At 54.4% G+C, this 14,284-nt stretch overlaps 1 protein-coding gene across 4 annotated transcripts in view; it reads right to left on the minus strand.

Annotated features, from left to right (window-relative positions):
• Nucleotides 1-14,284, minus strand: part of SARDH (sarcosine dehydrogenase) — a gene marked incomplete at its 3' end in the record, with an annotated part of 31,385 nt that overhangs the window by 4,444 nt on the left and 12,657 nt on the right. For 3 of the 4 annotated variants that reach the window (XM_080400828.1, XM_080400830.1, XM_080400831.1), the window contains 9 exons: nucleotides 12,987-13,128; nucleotides 10,472-11,365; nucleotides 9,784-9,922; nucleotides 9,074-9,187; nucleotides 7,384-7,531; nucleotides 6,936-7,029; nucleotides 1,889-2,051; nucleotides 1,394-1,562; nucleotides 793-928 (listed from right to left, as the gene is read on the minus strand). In XM_080400828.1, the coding sequence (XP_080256954.1) occupies nucleotides 793-928; nucleotides 1,394-1,562; nucleotides 1,889-2,051; nucleotides 6,936-7,029; nucleotides 7,384-7,531; nucleotides 9,074-9,187; nucleotides 9,784-9,922; nucleotides 10,472-11,365; nucleotides 12,987-13,128 (1,999 nt within the window). The remainder of the gene's footprint in view (nucleotides 1-792; nucleotides 929-1,393; nucleotides 1,563-1,888; nucleotides 2,052-6,935; nucleotides 7,030-7,383; nucleotides 7,532-9,073; nucleotides 9,188-9,783; nucleotides 9,923-10,471; nucleotides 11,366-12,986; nucleotides 13,129-14,284) is intronic. The other variant, XM_080400829.1, reaches the window with a different exon arrangement.

The raw sequence follows: 14,284 nt of genomic DNA on the forward strand, positions 1-14,284 counted from the left end.
CACATCCATCCTGCTGCCTCTGTCACACTGCCTAGGGCAGGTGGGTGCAGCTGGGGAGTGAGATGTAACAGGGAGGGGAGACAGAGAGTGGGAAGTGGGGAAAGGAAGGGAAAGTCTAGCGGGAGGGACGTTCACCATGGGGAGAAAAGGTGGTTCCCAGGGGCTGAGGGGACAACTGGAACAGAAAACCGCTTGACTTGGGAGTCTTGGCAGTGATGCAGGATTAAAAGTCAAGGCAAGCAAGAGGATGAAAGCACGAGCGTACGCACTGCTATTGGCTTGCCACAGGGAGGATCCCTGGGGATATCATGTACAGCCCTCTGTCCTCACATGGGTCCCTTGGCCCCTGCCTACAGCGTGCTGCATAATGAGGGCATCTGATTTACTATCCAGGAGTCTCCCAGGATTAATTAAGAGCCTGCTGAGCTCCTATTGGCCATTGCTCCGTATAACGTAAGTTAATTCAGTGCTGCAATTAAATACTTGGTTGCAATTAACACCCAAGGCAGCACTTGAGCTGGAGAGCATTGCTGGGACCATGCAGAGCAACAGCCGGTGAGATCGACCTCACCACCGAGCCGTGGCATCCCTCACCCTCCAGCCTCCCTCAGAGGAAGCAGGGGGGGCTGCAGCCCTGTCTTGCTCCCCAGACAACAGCAAGCTTTGCAACGGGTTTGTGCATATGGCTTCAAACCCAAAAAAGCGCTACGCTCCCCCCCAGCAAGCCCCCAGTGTGGGGAAGGAGGCTCAGCTGTCCCCAGGGGCTGGTGGCAGCAGGGGGTCTGTACTCACCGGGCCCCCCTCTGGGTCACGGATGTAACCATAGGCGATAGTTTTGTCGATGGCAAATCCAAAGTCTGCCCGACGGATGTGGCCGACCACCTTGCCATCCCGCCAGACTGCCTCCAGGCCAAACATCGGTACCTTCCTGCAAGGCGAAGGCAGAGCTGCAGTCAGCAAAGCCCCATGTCAGGACCCCACAGGGAAGAGGGGCTTGGGAGGACCAGACCCCAGCTTTGCCCTGGGCCATCCCACATGCCGGGGCTCCCACCACCTACAGGTTCTTTAACCTTCTGCCGTTGATCCCAGGCGAGGGCAAAGCCCCTCCAGCCCGATTTGCAAAACCTCCCGCTGCTCTGGGTGAAACAAGCTAAACCCGCTCCCTGCCACACTGCTTCCAGCTCCCATTAAACATCCAGCAGGGAATTTGCAGTGGGATTTAAATTAGAGATGGAATTAGAGCATGGAAAACAGCTGAGCTGGCTTGCAACTGAGCTCCACGTGCGTGCCCAGGCGCAGGGATGGAAGGGGATGGCTGATGGTGCTCGTCCTGGGGCAGATGCTGGCGCTGGCTGCTGCCCGGCACGGAGCAGAGCCCGGCAGCGGTACTCACTCCTCAGTGGTGAAGCAGATGAGGCGGCGGAAGATGCCCTTGGCTTTCTGAGCCTCCACAGCCTCCCGGCCCAGGAAGGGGATGCCAGATTTGAGCTTGCAGGTGAAGGCTAAGCCTGCTTCTAGGGGGGTATCATCAGGGCGCAGGTCTGCATGCCAGTGTCTGTACCCTGCAGAAAGCAAGTGTGGGTCACCCAGCCTCTCCCTGCCATGGCAGCAAGCCCGGGGTGAGCAGCATCAGGAGACCAAGAGATCACCCCTGCATCTTGGACACCCCTGTTACCCCCAATTCACTTGGCCCTGGACAAAGCACCCTCAAGAGGAGCCCGTATTGGGGAAGTCCCAACAAGGAGCACTGGGGCCAGTAGCATCTCTGCCAGTAGCTGCCAGACCTCCAGTCACACTAACCCACCCCTGAAGCTGGGAAAAACCCACTTGCCCTGGTCCCCTGGCCAGAGGCAAAGCAGCAAACGCTGCTGTAAGGAAAGCAAGAAACCTTTCTCGATGCTGAGGCTGTCAATGGCTCTGTAGCCGGCGTTGGTAATGCCGTGCCGGGCACCTGCCTGCATCACCGCCTGGTAAACCTTCACGCAGTCTGCCTTGGGCACATGCAGCTCCCAGCCCATCTCCCCGACGAACGACAACCTCATGGCACGGACCTGTGAAATGCAAGACGGCCAACACCCCTGCAGAAGGAGCCACATGCCACCACGGCGGGGGAAAGCCAGCTCACCCAGAAACCTTGTGCAGATGCCGTGCCTTGACAGAAGGCATCTCTTTGCTCTCCCCAGCGCACAAAGCCAGGGTCAGACTGAATTTCTCCTCTCTGGACAGCCTAAGCTTGGCACCTCAAACCCAGCTACCATCAGCGCCCAGGAGGGATGACCAGCTCTGCCTCCAGCATCCTCCGGCCACTGATCTCAGGGTTGTCACAGCAGCCAGGCTGGGGTTAGACGTGATGCTCCAGCTCCAGCCAGGCTTTTGTCTCCCTCTGCTGATCCATCGACACCAGAAGAAAGCCTGCAGGAACCCCCAGCCCTGCAGAGCCCCAGATCAGTCCCTCAGATGGGAAAGCCAGTCCCCAGCGGGACTGTCCTCCTTTGGGGCACTTTGCGGCTGCTGTCCCCTGGAGATGACTCCCACTTGGGACTGTGCTCCTGCAGCAGGTGCACCTGAAGGCCAGTGCCCCGACCGACACCCTGCTCAGCCCAGGGGATGCTCAGGCTCCCCCCAGCAGAGGCTGTGCCCCAAAGCAGCTCTGCTGCCAAATGAGCTCCACACCAAATGTGTGGAGCTCCACAGAGGAACGAGCAGACCAGCACCAGGGACTCGCTGCTTCTCATGAGAAGTCTCATCCTCGGAGATGTTCCTGCCTGCCCTCCCGGGCACACGGACCTCGAGCCATGCTGGCACTGCCCTGCTTCTTGCCTAGGCAGGCTTGCCTGCATCCTCCTGTTGTCCCTACTGAAACAGCCTGCATTCCCAAAGCTTTCCAGGCCAGTTGGGGCCGCCCCAGCCCAGGCACCTTCCCTGGAGATAGCCCTTGAGTCTGAGCTGCATTTCCCTCTGCTTTGGATTTCTTCGCTTCCTCCCCCACAAAACCCCCTCTGGTTCATCCCTTGGGAAGCACATCAACTGCAAATGCATACCTCGCTTTGGGAGCGAGATTAACTCAAGAGTTTCATGCCAGATTGTGATCTGCAGTCTCAATAAAGCAGTTTTCAGCTAGGAAGAGATTTCCAGGCTGGTTCTGTTGGCCAGCCATGCTCTGCAGCTTTGAGGCTGCCTTGCCCATGCTGGCTCTGGGATGTCATTGAATCATGAATCACAGATCATAGAGTCATTTAGGTTGGAAAAGACCTTTAAGATCATCAAGTCCAACTGTTAACCCAGGACTACCAAGTTCCCTACTAAAGCATGTTCCTGAGCAATACATCTATGTGGTTTTTGAAGCTGCATCTTGCCATTTGCTAAGCTCTTGCTACAACTGGGAGCTGTTCTCAGCTGTGCTCTCTAATCTCGGGTATAAATAATGACAGACAACAGCAGTCACTGCCCCAAACAGGCAACAACAGGCACAAGAAGTACCAAAGGGGTGCCCAGGCTCTCCACTGTGAAGATGGCCAGTGGGCGATGGCTGAGAACCCAAGTCCATCCTTTCCTCCAGCACCCCCATTCTCTACCAGCACTGCACAAATTATTTCCTCAAACAGTTTAAGCTGGCTTTTAAGATGCCTTAGCCTTTACAATGGAAGTGGAGAGCAGAAAGGAACACTATAGGTATTGGGAGTTTAATTTGAGCCTCCTGAGAAGAAGCCATGCCAGGGAGCCATCCTTCCTTTGGTCCCCACCACAGCCCTGCAGTGAAGCACAAAGCCTGGCGGTCGCTTTTGAGGTGTGCAGACACAAGGGGTGCAGAGAAGCTTTTCACTCCATACAAAGGTGTCATCTAATTAGGGAACAGCCAGAGATCAAGTCGCTGCAGCCAGCTACCACGTACATTGCGGCAGGAGATGCTCTGGGGATTGACAGGCAACTTCCCGGCTCATTAACCCTGCCTGCAACTCAGCAGTCAGCACTGCAGCTGAAGTGCAGTTTACTCTCAGAAGCAAGTTACTCCTGGCAGAAAATTCCCCTCAAGCCACTGCTGCTCCAGGGGAGCAAGCATCCCAGTAAGAGCAGTGAGGCAGAGCAGTGCACCACAGAAAACAAGCACCTTTGGGAAAATTGGGGTGGCAGTCATTAGCTTTGCACAGGCAGAGGCTGGGGCTGCACCCCGTGTGTGTACCTCAGGCAGGGGTGCACATCCCACCACGGAGGCCAAGAGGGATATCAGGGGCTGGGCTGAGCCGCTCCTGCTGACTTTCTGCTCACTTCCTCCGGGAACAGGTTTTTCTGTTAGATTTCAACTGGAGCCATGAAATAGCATCAATTCCTGCATCTTTCAGCAGCAATTCAAAAGCATTTTAAGTATTCTAGAAAATGAAAACCTGAACTTTACCCTGTATCCAGCAATGAAATTCAAAGGGGACCTTTCTGTGCTGTTCAGTACAATGAGAGACACTATATATAAACTCCCAGACCAATTGGTAATTTCCAGAGTCATTAACTCTGCTGGAACTCTCCTTTCACTCCAGCTGATTTCGTTCAACTACTGAGCTAATGCACGAAAATCTCAGCAATAACTTTTTAAAGATGTTAGGTTCAGTTTAGTCCCCCTGGAAGGCGATAATATCAGTGAAAGTTTCAGCTCAATGTCCTGAGAAACCCTCCTACGCTAGTTTCAGCATGGGATGGAGTCCCCCGGGCTCATTGCCCAGGGGGGTCTGCAGGAGACCTCCCAAAGGGTGATCTGGGTAACAGGCAGGAAGCCCCCTGCTAGCCCAGAGCCCTTGCACATCTCAGGAAAGCTTTTTTCTGACAGTCAGGGCATTTACACTCAAAAGAAGCCACAAAATTTCTAACTAAACTGGATTATTTCCATAAACCTGACGTGAAATGCAAATAAACTAATCACGCTCTTGAAGACAGGAACATCCATATACCTTTCCCAGAGATAAATAGATTACCACAAGATGTTTTCAGCTTGCCACAGGTGTGACCTGGGAGGATGTGGCAAGGGTTATAACTCCCCCGTGGAGACTGAAATGCAACATGTTGGGCAACCTGCAACAACAGACTGGCTTTTGGGTCCCCTGCGCTGCTGTTCCCCTCCAAGGGACACTGGGTGCACTGTAGGTTTTTGGCACAAAGAGCACAGGGTGTGCTGACGGCGACAGTTTGGAGGATGAAATCGAGATGGCCAAAATCTGTGGCTTGGTTAAATCACCCTAAACCCTGGCTAGGCTCTTGCTCACAAATCAAGAAGCCTTAATTTCATTTAGTAGCAATCCCTTCAGCAGCCAGCTGCATTCAAATTAAAGCCACTTTAATTCTGAATGAAAAGTGGCCGCGCGCGGCTTAACCCAGTTTCAGTAAATATCCAGCCTGCCTCCAGCTCCCTGTTCTCCTGCTGCCTTTTACAGGATTTACTGCTGCCTTCACCCCCTTGTCTCAAATCAGACACTGGGACTGCCGCCTGCCCAGGTCTTCCAAGGGAAGGATGGGGTACAAACTCGACCCTCTCTTCCAAAGAGGTGTTTTTTTGATGGAAGGAATATTTTATATGGCATAAACATCAACAAGAAACCAAGGCAGAGCCTCTTGGGCAAACCTTGCAAAAGCTTTTCCCGGTACCAAAACTTGCCAGCAGCAGGTTTTCCCAGAATGTTTCTCTTCTGACATAACGACACTCCACAGTCACCGGCTTTTCTATTTAGAGCGTTTCAAGCAGGCTAAGTCAACAGCTTCACACATGACAAAACTCCCCAAAGAACTGCCACCCCCCCCTTTCCCCAGGGATAACTTCTGACCATGTCGATCTCTGCTGGGTGAGGTGGGGGAGAGATTTAAGGCACTTTTCTTGCTGCCCCACACCAGGTGAGACAGAGGGGTCTGACCAAGCAGCCAGCACTGTGAAACCTCACAGCAGACCCTGGGGATGGATCCACCATTGTACAACACAGCCAACAACACCAAACCGCTTTAGGCTGAGCCTTCCTCACTCAACACCTCGACACCTCTGAGTGATGCCACCCAATGCGTTAAACTCATCACTGCCGGTCCCAGCACAAGGTCCACCTCCTGTCGCGCTCGTGATGCTCCGCAGGCAGCGCAGGCAAAGCCAGCTCACCTCTGTTTGCAAAACACCACACCAGCACCTCCCCCAGCGATGCGCTGTGGGGGCAGGAGCCGGCCAGCACCCCCCACCCATGACTCCCCACCAGGCACCCCAGTCCGTCAGCAATGTTGCTTATCACCATCGCCCCAAAGGGCTTCTCATCCCCTTGTTCCAAGACTGAAGGGCTCGAGGTGTTAGCATGGAGCATCACCATTTTCTGTGCTTTTCTTGCATAATCACTGATGTGAGCCCTCAAGTCTGGGCAGATGCAGGATGATCTGCACTGGTACAGAAAGCTTAAGGTTGTCAGACTTCTCCTGTGATCAAATACAGCGGCTCCACAGGCTGCTCAGCCCTCACCACCAGTACTTGACATGCTTTACATTAAATCAACCCTATTTTTTTTATGTGTAGGGGGAAATGGAAAGTGTCCAGAGTGTTGGGTGAATCTCTTTATCACCAGTGCTCACCCCTAATCCATGGAAGCTGTCTCTTGTTTCTCCACCATCACTGCAAAGCCATAAGTCACCATCTCCCCCAAGCTCAGCCCAGGCTACAACACCCCTGGGCTGGGAGAGCCAGCTGACACCTGGCAGGCAATCAGGAAGGAAAACACCCTGGGTTTGGCCTTTTCCAAAAAAATAACCCCAAAACAAAACCAACCAACCAAAAAAAACCCACCACCAACATGTCCCTGCTGCCCATGACAGCGATGTGGGGGCAGATGGGTTCCCTAGCAGAGGATGCTCAGCTGCGTGGCTGGTGGGTGGTCACCCTAGTGGAACAACCCCCCCAGGGAGCTCGAGGGCCAGCCCCATCCTACCGTGCATCCTGCAGCCGTGGTGAGCTTGTGGGTGGAGAAGGGGAAGGCTTCGTTGCTGAGGTCAGTGTCAAGCACTTCTTGGAGGACAACACGGCTGCGGGGAAATAGCAAAGCAGCCGTGGTGAAAGGACGTAGCATGCCAGCCTGCTCTGAGGGCCCTCACTAAAACTTGCTTTCTCATCTTGTTGGCAAGACAGACTTCTCCCTCTGAAGGGGAGCTGATGTGGGTGACACGCAATGTCGTGACAGCCTCAAAAGAAATGCCAATTCCCCAGCAAATGGAGTGTGGCTCCAGCCAGACCATTGCCTGTAGCCATGGGGCTCACACCTACCACTGCTCAATATGGGGACCTGACCTGCATCTGAGTCATCCCTCCATCCACCCCTGCATCCCTCCATCCATCGTCAGGATGCAAGAAGGGGGCCACAACACTCTTTCTGTACTCACCTCAGGGGGCCCTGGATGCTCATCATGCCCAGCTCCTCTGAACAGTCAAGGAGTTTGCACTGGAGCTTCATGTCCTGCAGCACAGCGGTGATGTGTGACCAGTTGTGCTGAGCCACAGCCCCGCCGATAGCCAGGTAGTAGCCATCCCCTGGAAGACACCCCCCAGCAGCCTTTCAGGCTCAAAAGCATCGTGCTGGGGGCAGTGCCCAGCTCAGCTCAGGGCTGGTTTTGCTATCCAGAGGCTGAGCTGCAGCCCTGAGCCTCTCCAGCTTGCACAGCCCAGAGGGGCTGCCAAAAAAGGGGGGGTTAAATAGTGCTGGGACAAGGGAGGGCTTTGGGGCTCTGCTAACATCCAGGCTGCCTTTTGTGGGGCTCAACAGTGAAAACCACAGGACCATTAAAACCTGAAAGAAGAAAAGGTTAAACAAAAGCTGTCCAAGGTCTGGAGGTGCCCATGTGTGAGCGAGCATCACGGGAAGAGAAAAAACACTTTGTCCCTTGAGACCAACAGCATCTTTTATCTGCTCTTTTGTTTCGGTACAGAAGAGATGCCAAAGTGTGGGGGGAGCTGGGAACTACAGCTGGGAGCAGGGAGGGATGCAGCAACCAGGCCATAACCAGTGCAGGGGCTGCACTGTGTACGAGGAGGAATTTCATCGTCAGTAATCCTGGGTGGAAAAATCCCTAGGGATGGGGTTTGAGAGCTGATTAGTATGTAACCAATCTTCCCTCTGTCTTTCCTGCCACTACAAAATTGCTCTCTGATAATCTGTCATAGCGGTAATAAGTGCAGCCACCTACTGTAATTGGAAAAATACTTCGCTGCAATTAAACTCCTCCATTGCCCGACAAACCCTGCAGCTCTGCCATCCGCTTCCCATCACCCTTCTGCCCCCCAAGGGCACCCCAGATGAGAGGGATGAAGGATTTCCCCACAGAGACGGGGGGCCACACTGGGGCAAAGGCATCGAGGTGGCTCCCACGATGCCCACTGCCCTGGGCTGGCAGTGGGGGCTGCAGCCACTGTGGGGCTACTCCCTTCCGAGCAGCAGATCTGAAGGTGACACGGTGTGGGGACAGGGCTCCGCGGGCACTGGCCACCCCAGTGCAAACCTCCCTGCTGGTGCCAGTGCTGGTACCACCGGGCATGGCGCTTGGCAGCGCTGCCAGAGCCCAGCTCGGCACTGTCCTCCGCTGCTGCTGCCTAATGCCATTTCTGCCCTCGGGGCTGGCTGCGCTGCTCCGTTTCAATTCCTCTTTATTGCAGCTGATAAGGACTTGGGGAGAGGTCAGAGCCGCCAGCCAGGGCTGGACAAACCCAATAACAGCGATGAGCAGTGCAGGGCCCTGAGGACAAAGGGGATAATCATGTTAGGGGGACCAAGGGGAGGAGGTGGAAAAAGCCAGGTGGCTGCCATTAGGAAAATGCAATCACTCCGCATCTGCAGCCCCCCCAAGCATGGTGGGGATGGAGGAGATGCTGGCGGGCCTTGGACCAAACCTGCCACCACGGTTTCCTGGGACTGGAAAGGTCTTTGTGTGCATTGATGCAGCTGAAAAAGGCAGCGGGAGAGGCTGGGAGATGAACTGCAGGAGGGTAAACCAGCTGGTACCCACCCCCCCTGCCCCAAGCCCCATGGCAGCTGCAGAATGTGCCCACCTCCAGCATCCCCATGCTCTGGGCTTTTACCTTCGAAGGTGGGGGCTAGGGGGGAGGCCGGGTCCCCGGGGCTGATCCGGCTGACGGTCAGGTCGCTCTCCACGCCGCCCTGCTTGTTCAGCATGCAGGTGTACACGGTGGAGCCTGGGGGAAGGAAGGAGATGGCATTGCTGCCCGTCAGCCGGCCCCAGCACGGAGCCACAGCCCTGGCAAAGGGACGTGGGCAGCAGGAAAATTTATCCTCATCGTTACATCAGCTGCCTGGACATCCCAGTACCAGGATAGGAAGAGGAGCGACGCTTTTTCCCCTTGCGATCTGGGCGAGGAGCTGAAGCTGCATCCTCGGAAATGCCATAAGCTGCCTCCCAGCCCTGGAGAAGGGGCAGGTTCTCCCCATGCAAACTTGTTGGTGAGGGTTGTGCTTGATTTCCTCCAGCACCCATCACATCTCCAGCTGTGAGCCACAGCTGGAACCAGAGGGCCAGACCTCCCGCCCCTCCCCCCCCCCCCCCCTCCCCAAGCTCAGAGCACATTAGTCCCTTCGTAAATGAGAGCAGAATACAGCCTCCGGAGAGGACATGGAAAGCAGTCGCCCTCACACGCTTCCCATACCCTCTGCAACAGCAGCACTTAAAAAGAAAAGGCAGCCCGGGCACCCCATGGGTTGTTTTGGTGTAAGATGTGATTTCCCAGGGCAGTGCTCAGCAGAGGCAGCCGAAATAAGGAGGCTGAGCCAGTACCTGGTGCTTTGCTCACATCGGCAGTAAACAGCCAGTTTGCAGCTTTTGTTGCTTCAGGACCGACCAGGTAGAATTTCCCAAAATAAGACATGTCAAAGAGAGCCAGGGCGTTTCTGCATGTTAAGCATTCATTCTTGATCTGCAATTAAAGCAAACACACCGCTGAAATTGAGCTGTATTCTCAACTCCACCAAACGATACACATATTAAAACCATTTATGTAACGGGCAACAATACCCGGATGCTTCCCTGGTGCTTTTAAAGGCTGTATAGCTTCAAAACACTCCTGAAAAATCACTTACTAAATGGAGCAAGCCTGACAGGCTACCCTGGATGCTCAGTCCCATTCCTTACCTCACTTTACACAGTGACAGTTATCAGCAATAATAGCTAAATTTTATCAAATTGCGTTTTTCCTCCAAGCTAGTTTCAACTCTTTCATTTATGAAAGCAGCAGAAAAATTCCTATGGCCTCTCTGCTGAGGTTTCTGAGCATGGACCACACATTTCACTTCATCTTTTTGGAACATCTTTCCCAGTTTTGGGCAAAGCTCATTGCCTGCCTTCCCTTTGAGCCTCACCAACTCCATCCAATGTGGCGGTGTGGCATGGCTCCTGCTGCCTCTGACCCCCCAGCTCCAGATGTGCCTAGCGGTTTTGGCCGGGGGGGGCTGCCCCCTGCACTCACAATGTTATGGTGGGGGGGGAAGTCGAAGGTGTACTCGTCCCCCAGCAGCCGGTTGTAGGTGTAGTCCCTGTGGCGCTCCTGGCCGTATGCACCATAGTAGTCGTAATCCAGGACCTGGCAGGGGGAAGCAGGAGGATGGGGGCAGTGAGGAAGGTGATGTGAGGCTGAGGCTGAGGGGTTGCTCCCAGTCGCATTCATCCCATGCCAGGAGAGGAGTGGGTCCATGCAGGACATGGCTGTGGTGATGGGTCCCCACCCCAGCATCCCTGCCCATGGGGATGGGTCCCCACCCCGGCATCCCTGACCACCGTGATGGGTCCCCATGCCACCATCCCTTCCCACCGTGATGGGTCCCCAGACCAGCAGCCCTGCCCACGGGGATAGGTCCCCACACTGGCATCCCTGCCCACAGTGATGGGTCCCCCACCCCAGCATCCCTGCCCACAAGGATGGGTCCCCACCCCAGTATCCCTGCCCACAGTGATGGGTCCCCACCGCAGCATCCCTGCCTGCTGTTCTCTTCAACACATAGAAGTCAGAGCAGTGCCTGTCATTTGGGGGCACTGCAGGCAGATGCTGCCTGTTGCAGAGGGACAGGCAGACAGACACATGCAACATGCACACACAAATCTCCCTCTTACTGCTGTTATAATGAATTAAAGCCCAACAGCTTTTATCGATCTGATTTGGGGGCATGCAACTGCTTGCAGCATATCGCACACCCTGCACACGCAACACACATCCTACACGTGCTGGGCACAGCCAGTACCCTGCAGGCTGAATGCCCCCCAAAACGTGTGCTACGCTTACCGGGGCTGCTCCCCCGGGGCTGAACCAGCCCGGCCTCTCCCAGCCATGCCGCTCCTGGAATACGCAGCCCTGTCGCAGCAGCTCCTATGTGTGTGAAGCCAGAGAAATGGGAGCAAATGGTTAAAAAAACCCCTTTTCACTAGTTTTTGAGCAGCACCCAGGCTGCTCTCAAATACATGCTCAAGACCCAGCTTGTGAACCCTTGGCTTTGGCTATCAGCAGCTAAAATCAGCTCTGCGGTTTGTCCTTTAAAACAGTGGCAAACGCCAACTGCCTGCAAATTGCCTGATATTTTTGTCCCCCCAAGAAAGGTATTTGCCTCAACAGCAGCTGACGGGCAGGAATCTGGCAGCCCAGCTGTGCACCCCACCAAAGCTTGCGCTACGGTGCATGAATTACCAACCAAGAGACACAAAATCCAGAGAGCAAGATTCCCCCCGATGTTTACTGGAGTCATTATATAATAACATTTAAGATTTATATAGCAACCTTCTCATTCTGCCTCTGTACTCTCAGGAAAATCTCTCTGCACACAATTAATTAGGGTTCCATTAAGATATTTTTGTTTGGTGCCTCTGTTCGGAAAAGAATAGTTTCTGTTGAACATTTCAGAAATGATTCAGTGCCTATTTATAAAACACAGCACATGTTCTGGAGCTGCATGTATAAATACCAGGCTGTCAGTCAAATGGGCATCACTTATTAGACATGCTATTAAAAAATAAATTGCATCCTCGGTGACAGAAAACAACTGAGCTGTCAACCAAACACCGGGGGATGGTGGGGAGGGATGTCTGCTTTATGGCTTGAGCCTCTGCTCTCCGTTGCAAGAGGAACGGTGTGATATGAATTAGCAACAAGCAGAAATGGGCTCGAGAAACAAGGATGCTCCATGCCGGGGCTGGGACTGGGGCCACCAGCAGTGAGGTAGGATGAGGTGCTGGTCCCGGGTCACCCCAGGCACCTCAGGGTGATTTTGGGGGCTCTGAGCTGCGGCAGCTGCAACGCTGCTAGTGCAGAAAACTGCTGGAAATTGGGGTTTTTTCTCAAGTGCTGCATCTTGAAAGGATTCACCTATGGAGATTTGTGCAAGGAACTGGCTGGTGAAGGTGGGAGCAGGGAGGAGACCTGGCTGGCGGCTCCAGGGAGCAAAATCAGCAGGGACTTAAGAGCTGCTGGCAAAACCGCCAAGGCACAGCTGCTCTCCACTCTTCCCACATCCCTCCTCATGTCCCATCCTTGCTCCCTATTGCAAGACACTATTTTGAGGAGGAGAAGCCGCTGCTGAGCTGCAAGTGAGTCACAGTGAGCACAGGGCAGGAGATCCCAGCCGGCATTGAGCATCCCGCAGCTCTTGCAGCTGCCCACGAGCCAGCCTGGCAGTGGATGAAATAAGCCTCTGAGCCCTTCTCTCCGCTTTTCTGTTGGCCAGTGACCATCACCGGGCTCTTAAACCATATTTGCTAAGTTAAATATTATGGGAATGCTTGGCAACTCTACCATTAAACTATCCACAGCCCCAGCACCCTCACAGCGTGCACCCGGTGAGCTTTGGAATTCGGCAGGGATCTTCCCAGGATGGGTGGATGGGAGCACGGATGCAGCACGCTGCTTTGGGGAGCAATACTTGCCACCTCTTTTTTTTGCTGCGAGGGTCTCCCATCGCTCCTGGCACGGCAGCGTGGGCCGGGGTGGGCATCCTCACCTCGTGCAGGGGGTCCTTCCTCACATTGCGCCCTGCCAGCGGCTCATCGTGGGGGAAGACGACGGAGTAGTTCTTGGCGTAGGACTCGTGGCTCCGCTCCCGGATCCACCGGTTGTTGTCGGTGAGGGAGTGGTGAAACCTCCTGGAAGGCAGGGACAGGGCACCGTCTGGATGAGCCCACCAGCTCATGGGGTGCCTCCTCCCCCAGGCACGGCCCTCCTGGCCAGACCCAGATGCGGATGCAGCTGCTGTGGCATAAACCCACTATTCCTGCACCCATTTCATGGGTAGGAGAGCAGAGGGACCAAGCAGGGCTTGGTGCTGGCCACGCTGCAGTGCTGCCCATTGGAGCCAGGCACTTGCTGCAGCCCCCACCGAGCTCCCCAGCTCTGGGGCATCTACCCCAGTGCAACTGGGGGCAGAACACAGCCCTGCTGGGGAGGAAAACACAGACAGAGGAAACTTGAGGTTCATTCTGGTCTGCCTCAGCACACCTTGTACACAGCCTGGGTTTAAATACAGCCCTGATGAGAGAGCGAGCCCTGGACATTCCTTACATTTTTCATCCAATTCTCCCTAGGCTGAAATATAAATAAAACCTGAAACATTTTAAATTTGTTTGACATATTTTCATCTTTCAAACAGAAAAGCTCCTTGAAGGAATGTGCCAGCTCAGCACACACTTGGGTTGTTATTACCAGAGACCTATAACTCACGGACAGCAGCCCTGGGTGCCCGTGGCACCTTCCTTGGGGCTGCAGAAAGAGAGGCAGGGAGCAGGCAAGACAAAATGTCATTTCTAGGGCTATTTAAAATAATATTTTCAGCTTCCCTCCCCACTGCCTGGGTGCAGAGAAGCAGGACACCAGGGCTGAGCCCTGCAGCAGTGCAAGCAATGCTCCCCAAAAGCAGCCATGGGCTCGCTGTGAGAGCAGTTGCCTCTTCTGCTGGCACGGGACAGGCAGCAGGTGACACATGGCATGTCACTGGCACATGGCATGTCACTGGCACCCCCAGCCACGCTGTCAGCCCCAGCCCTGCCAGTGACGTGCGGAATGTTTGACAGCGGCAAGAGGAGCAACAGCTGCCAGATGAAATATTTACAAGCGAGTGTTTTCAGAGGATAAATATTTAAATGTGCAGAAAAGGGAGTTATTCAAAGAGAAGCTTAGTAATTGTCACCAAAATAAAAAAAAAAAATGGGACTGGCACCAGCTTGATGACAGGGCAGATGGGATATGGGAGATGCTCAGGTAATCCAGCTGCCAGGGCTGGAAAGCCCCCAGGCACTCTCTGAG

The sequence above is a fragment of the Falco punctatus genome (genome assembly GCF_963210335.1).
Source record: "Falco punctatus genome assembly, chromosome: 9".
In the NCBI taxonomy this organism is placed as follows: Eukaryota; Metazoa; Chordata; class Aves; order Falconiformes; family Falconidae; genus Falco; species Falco punctatus.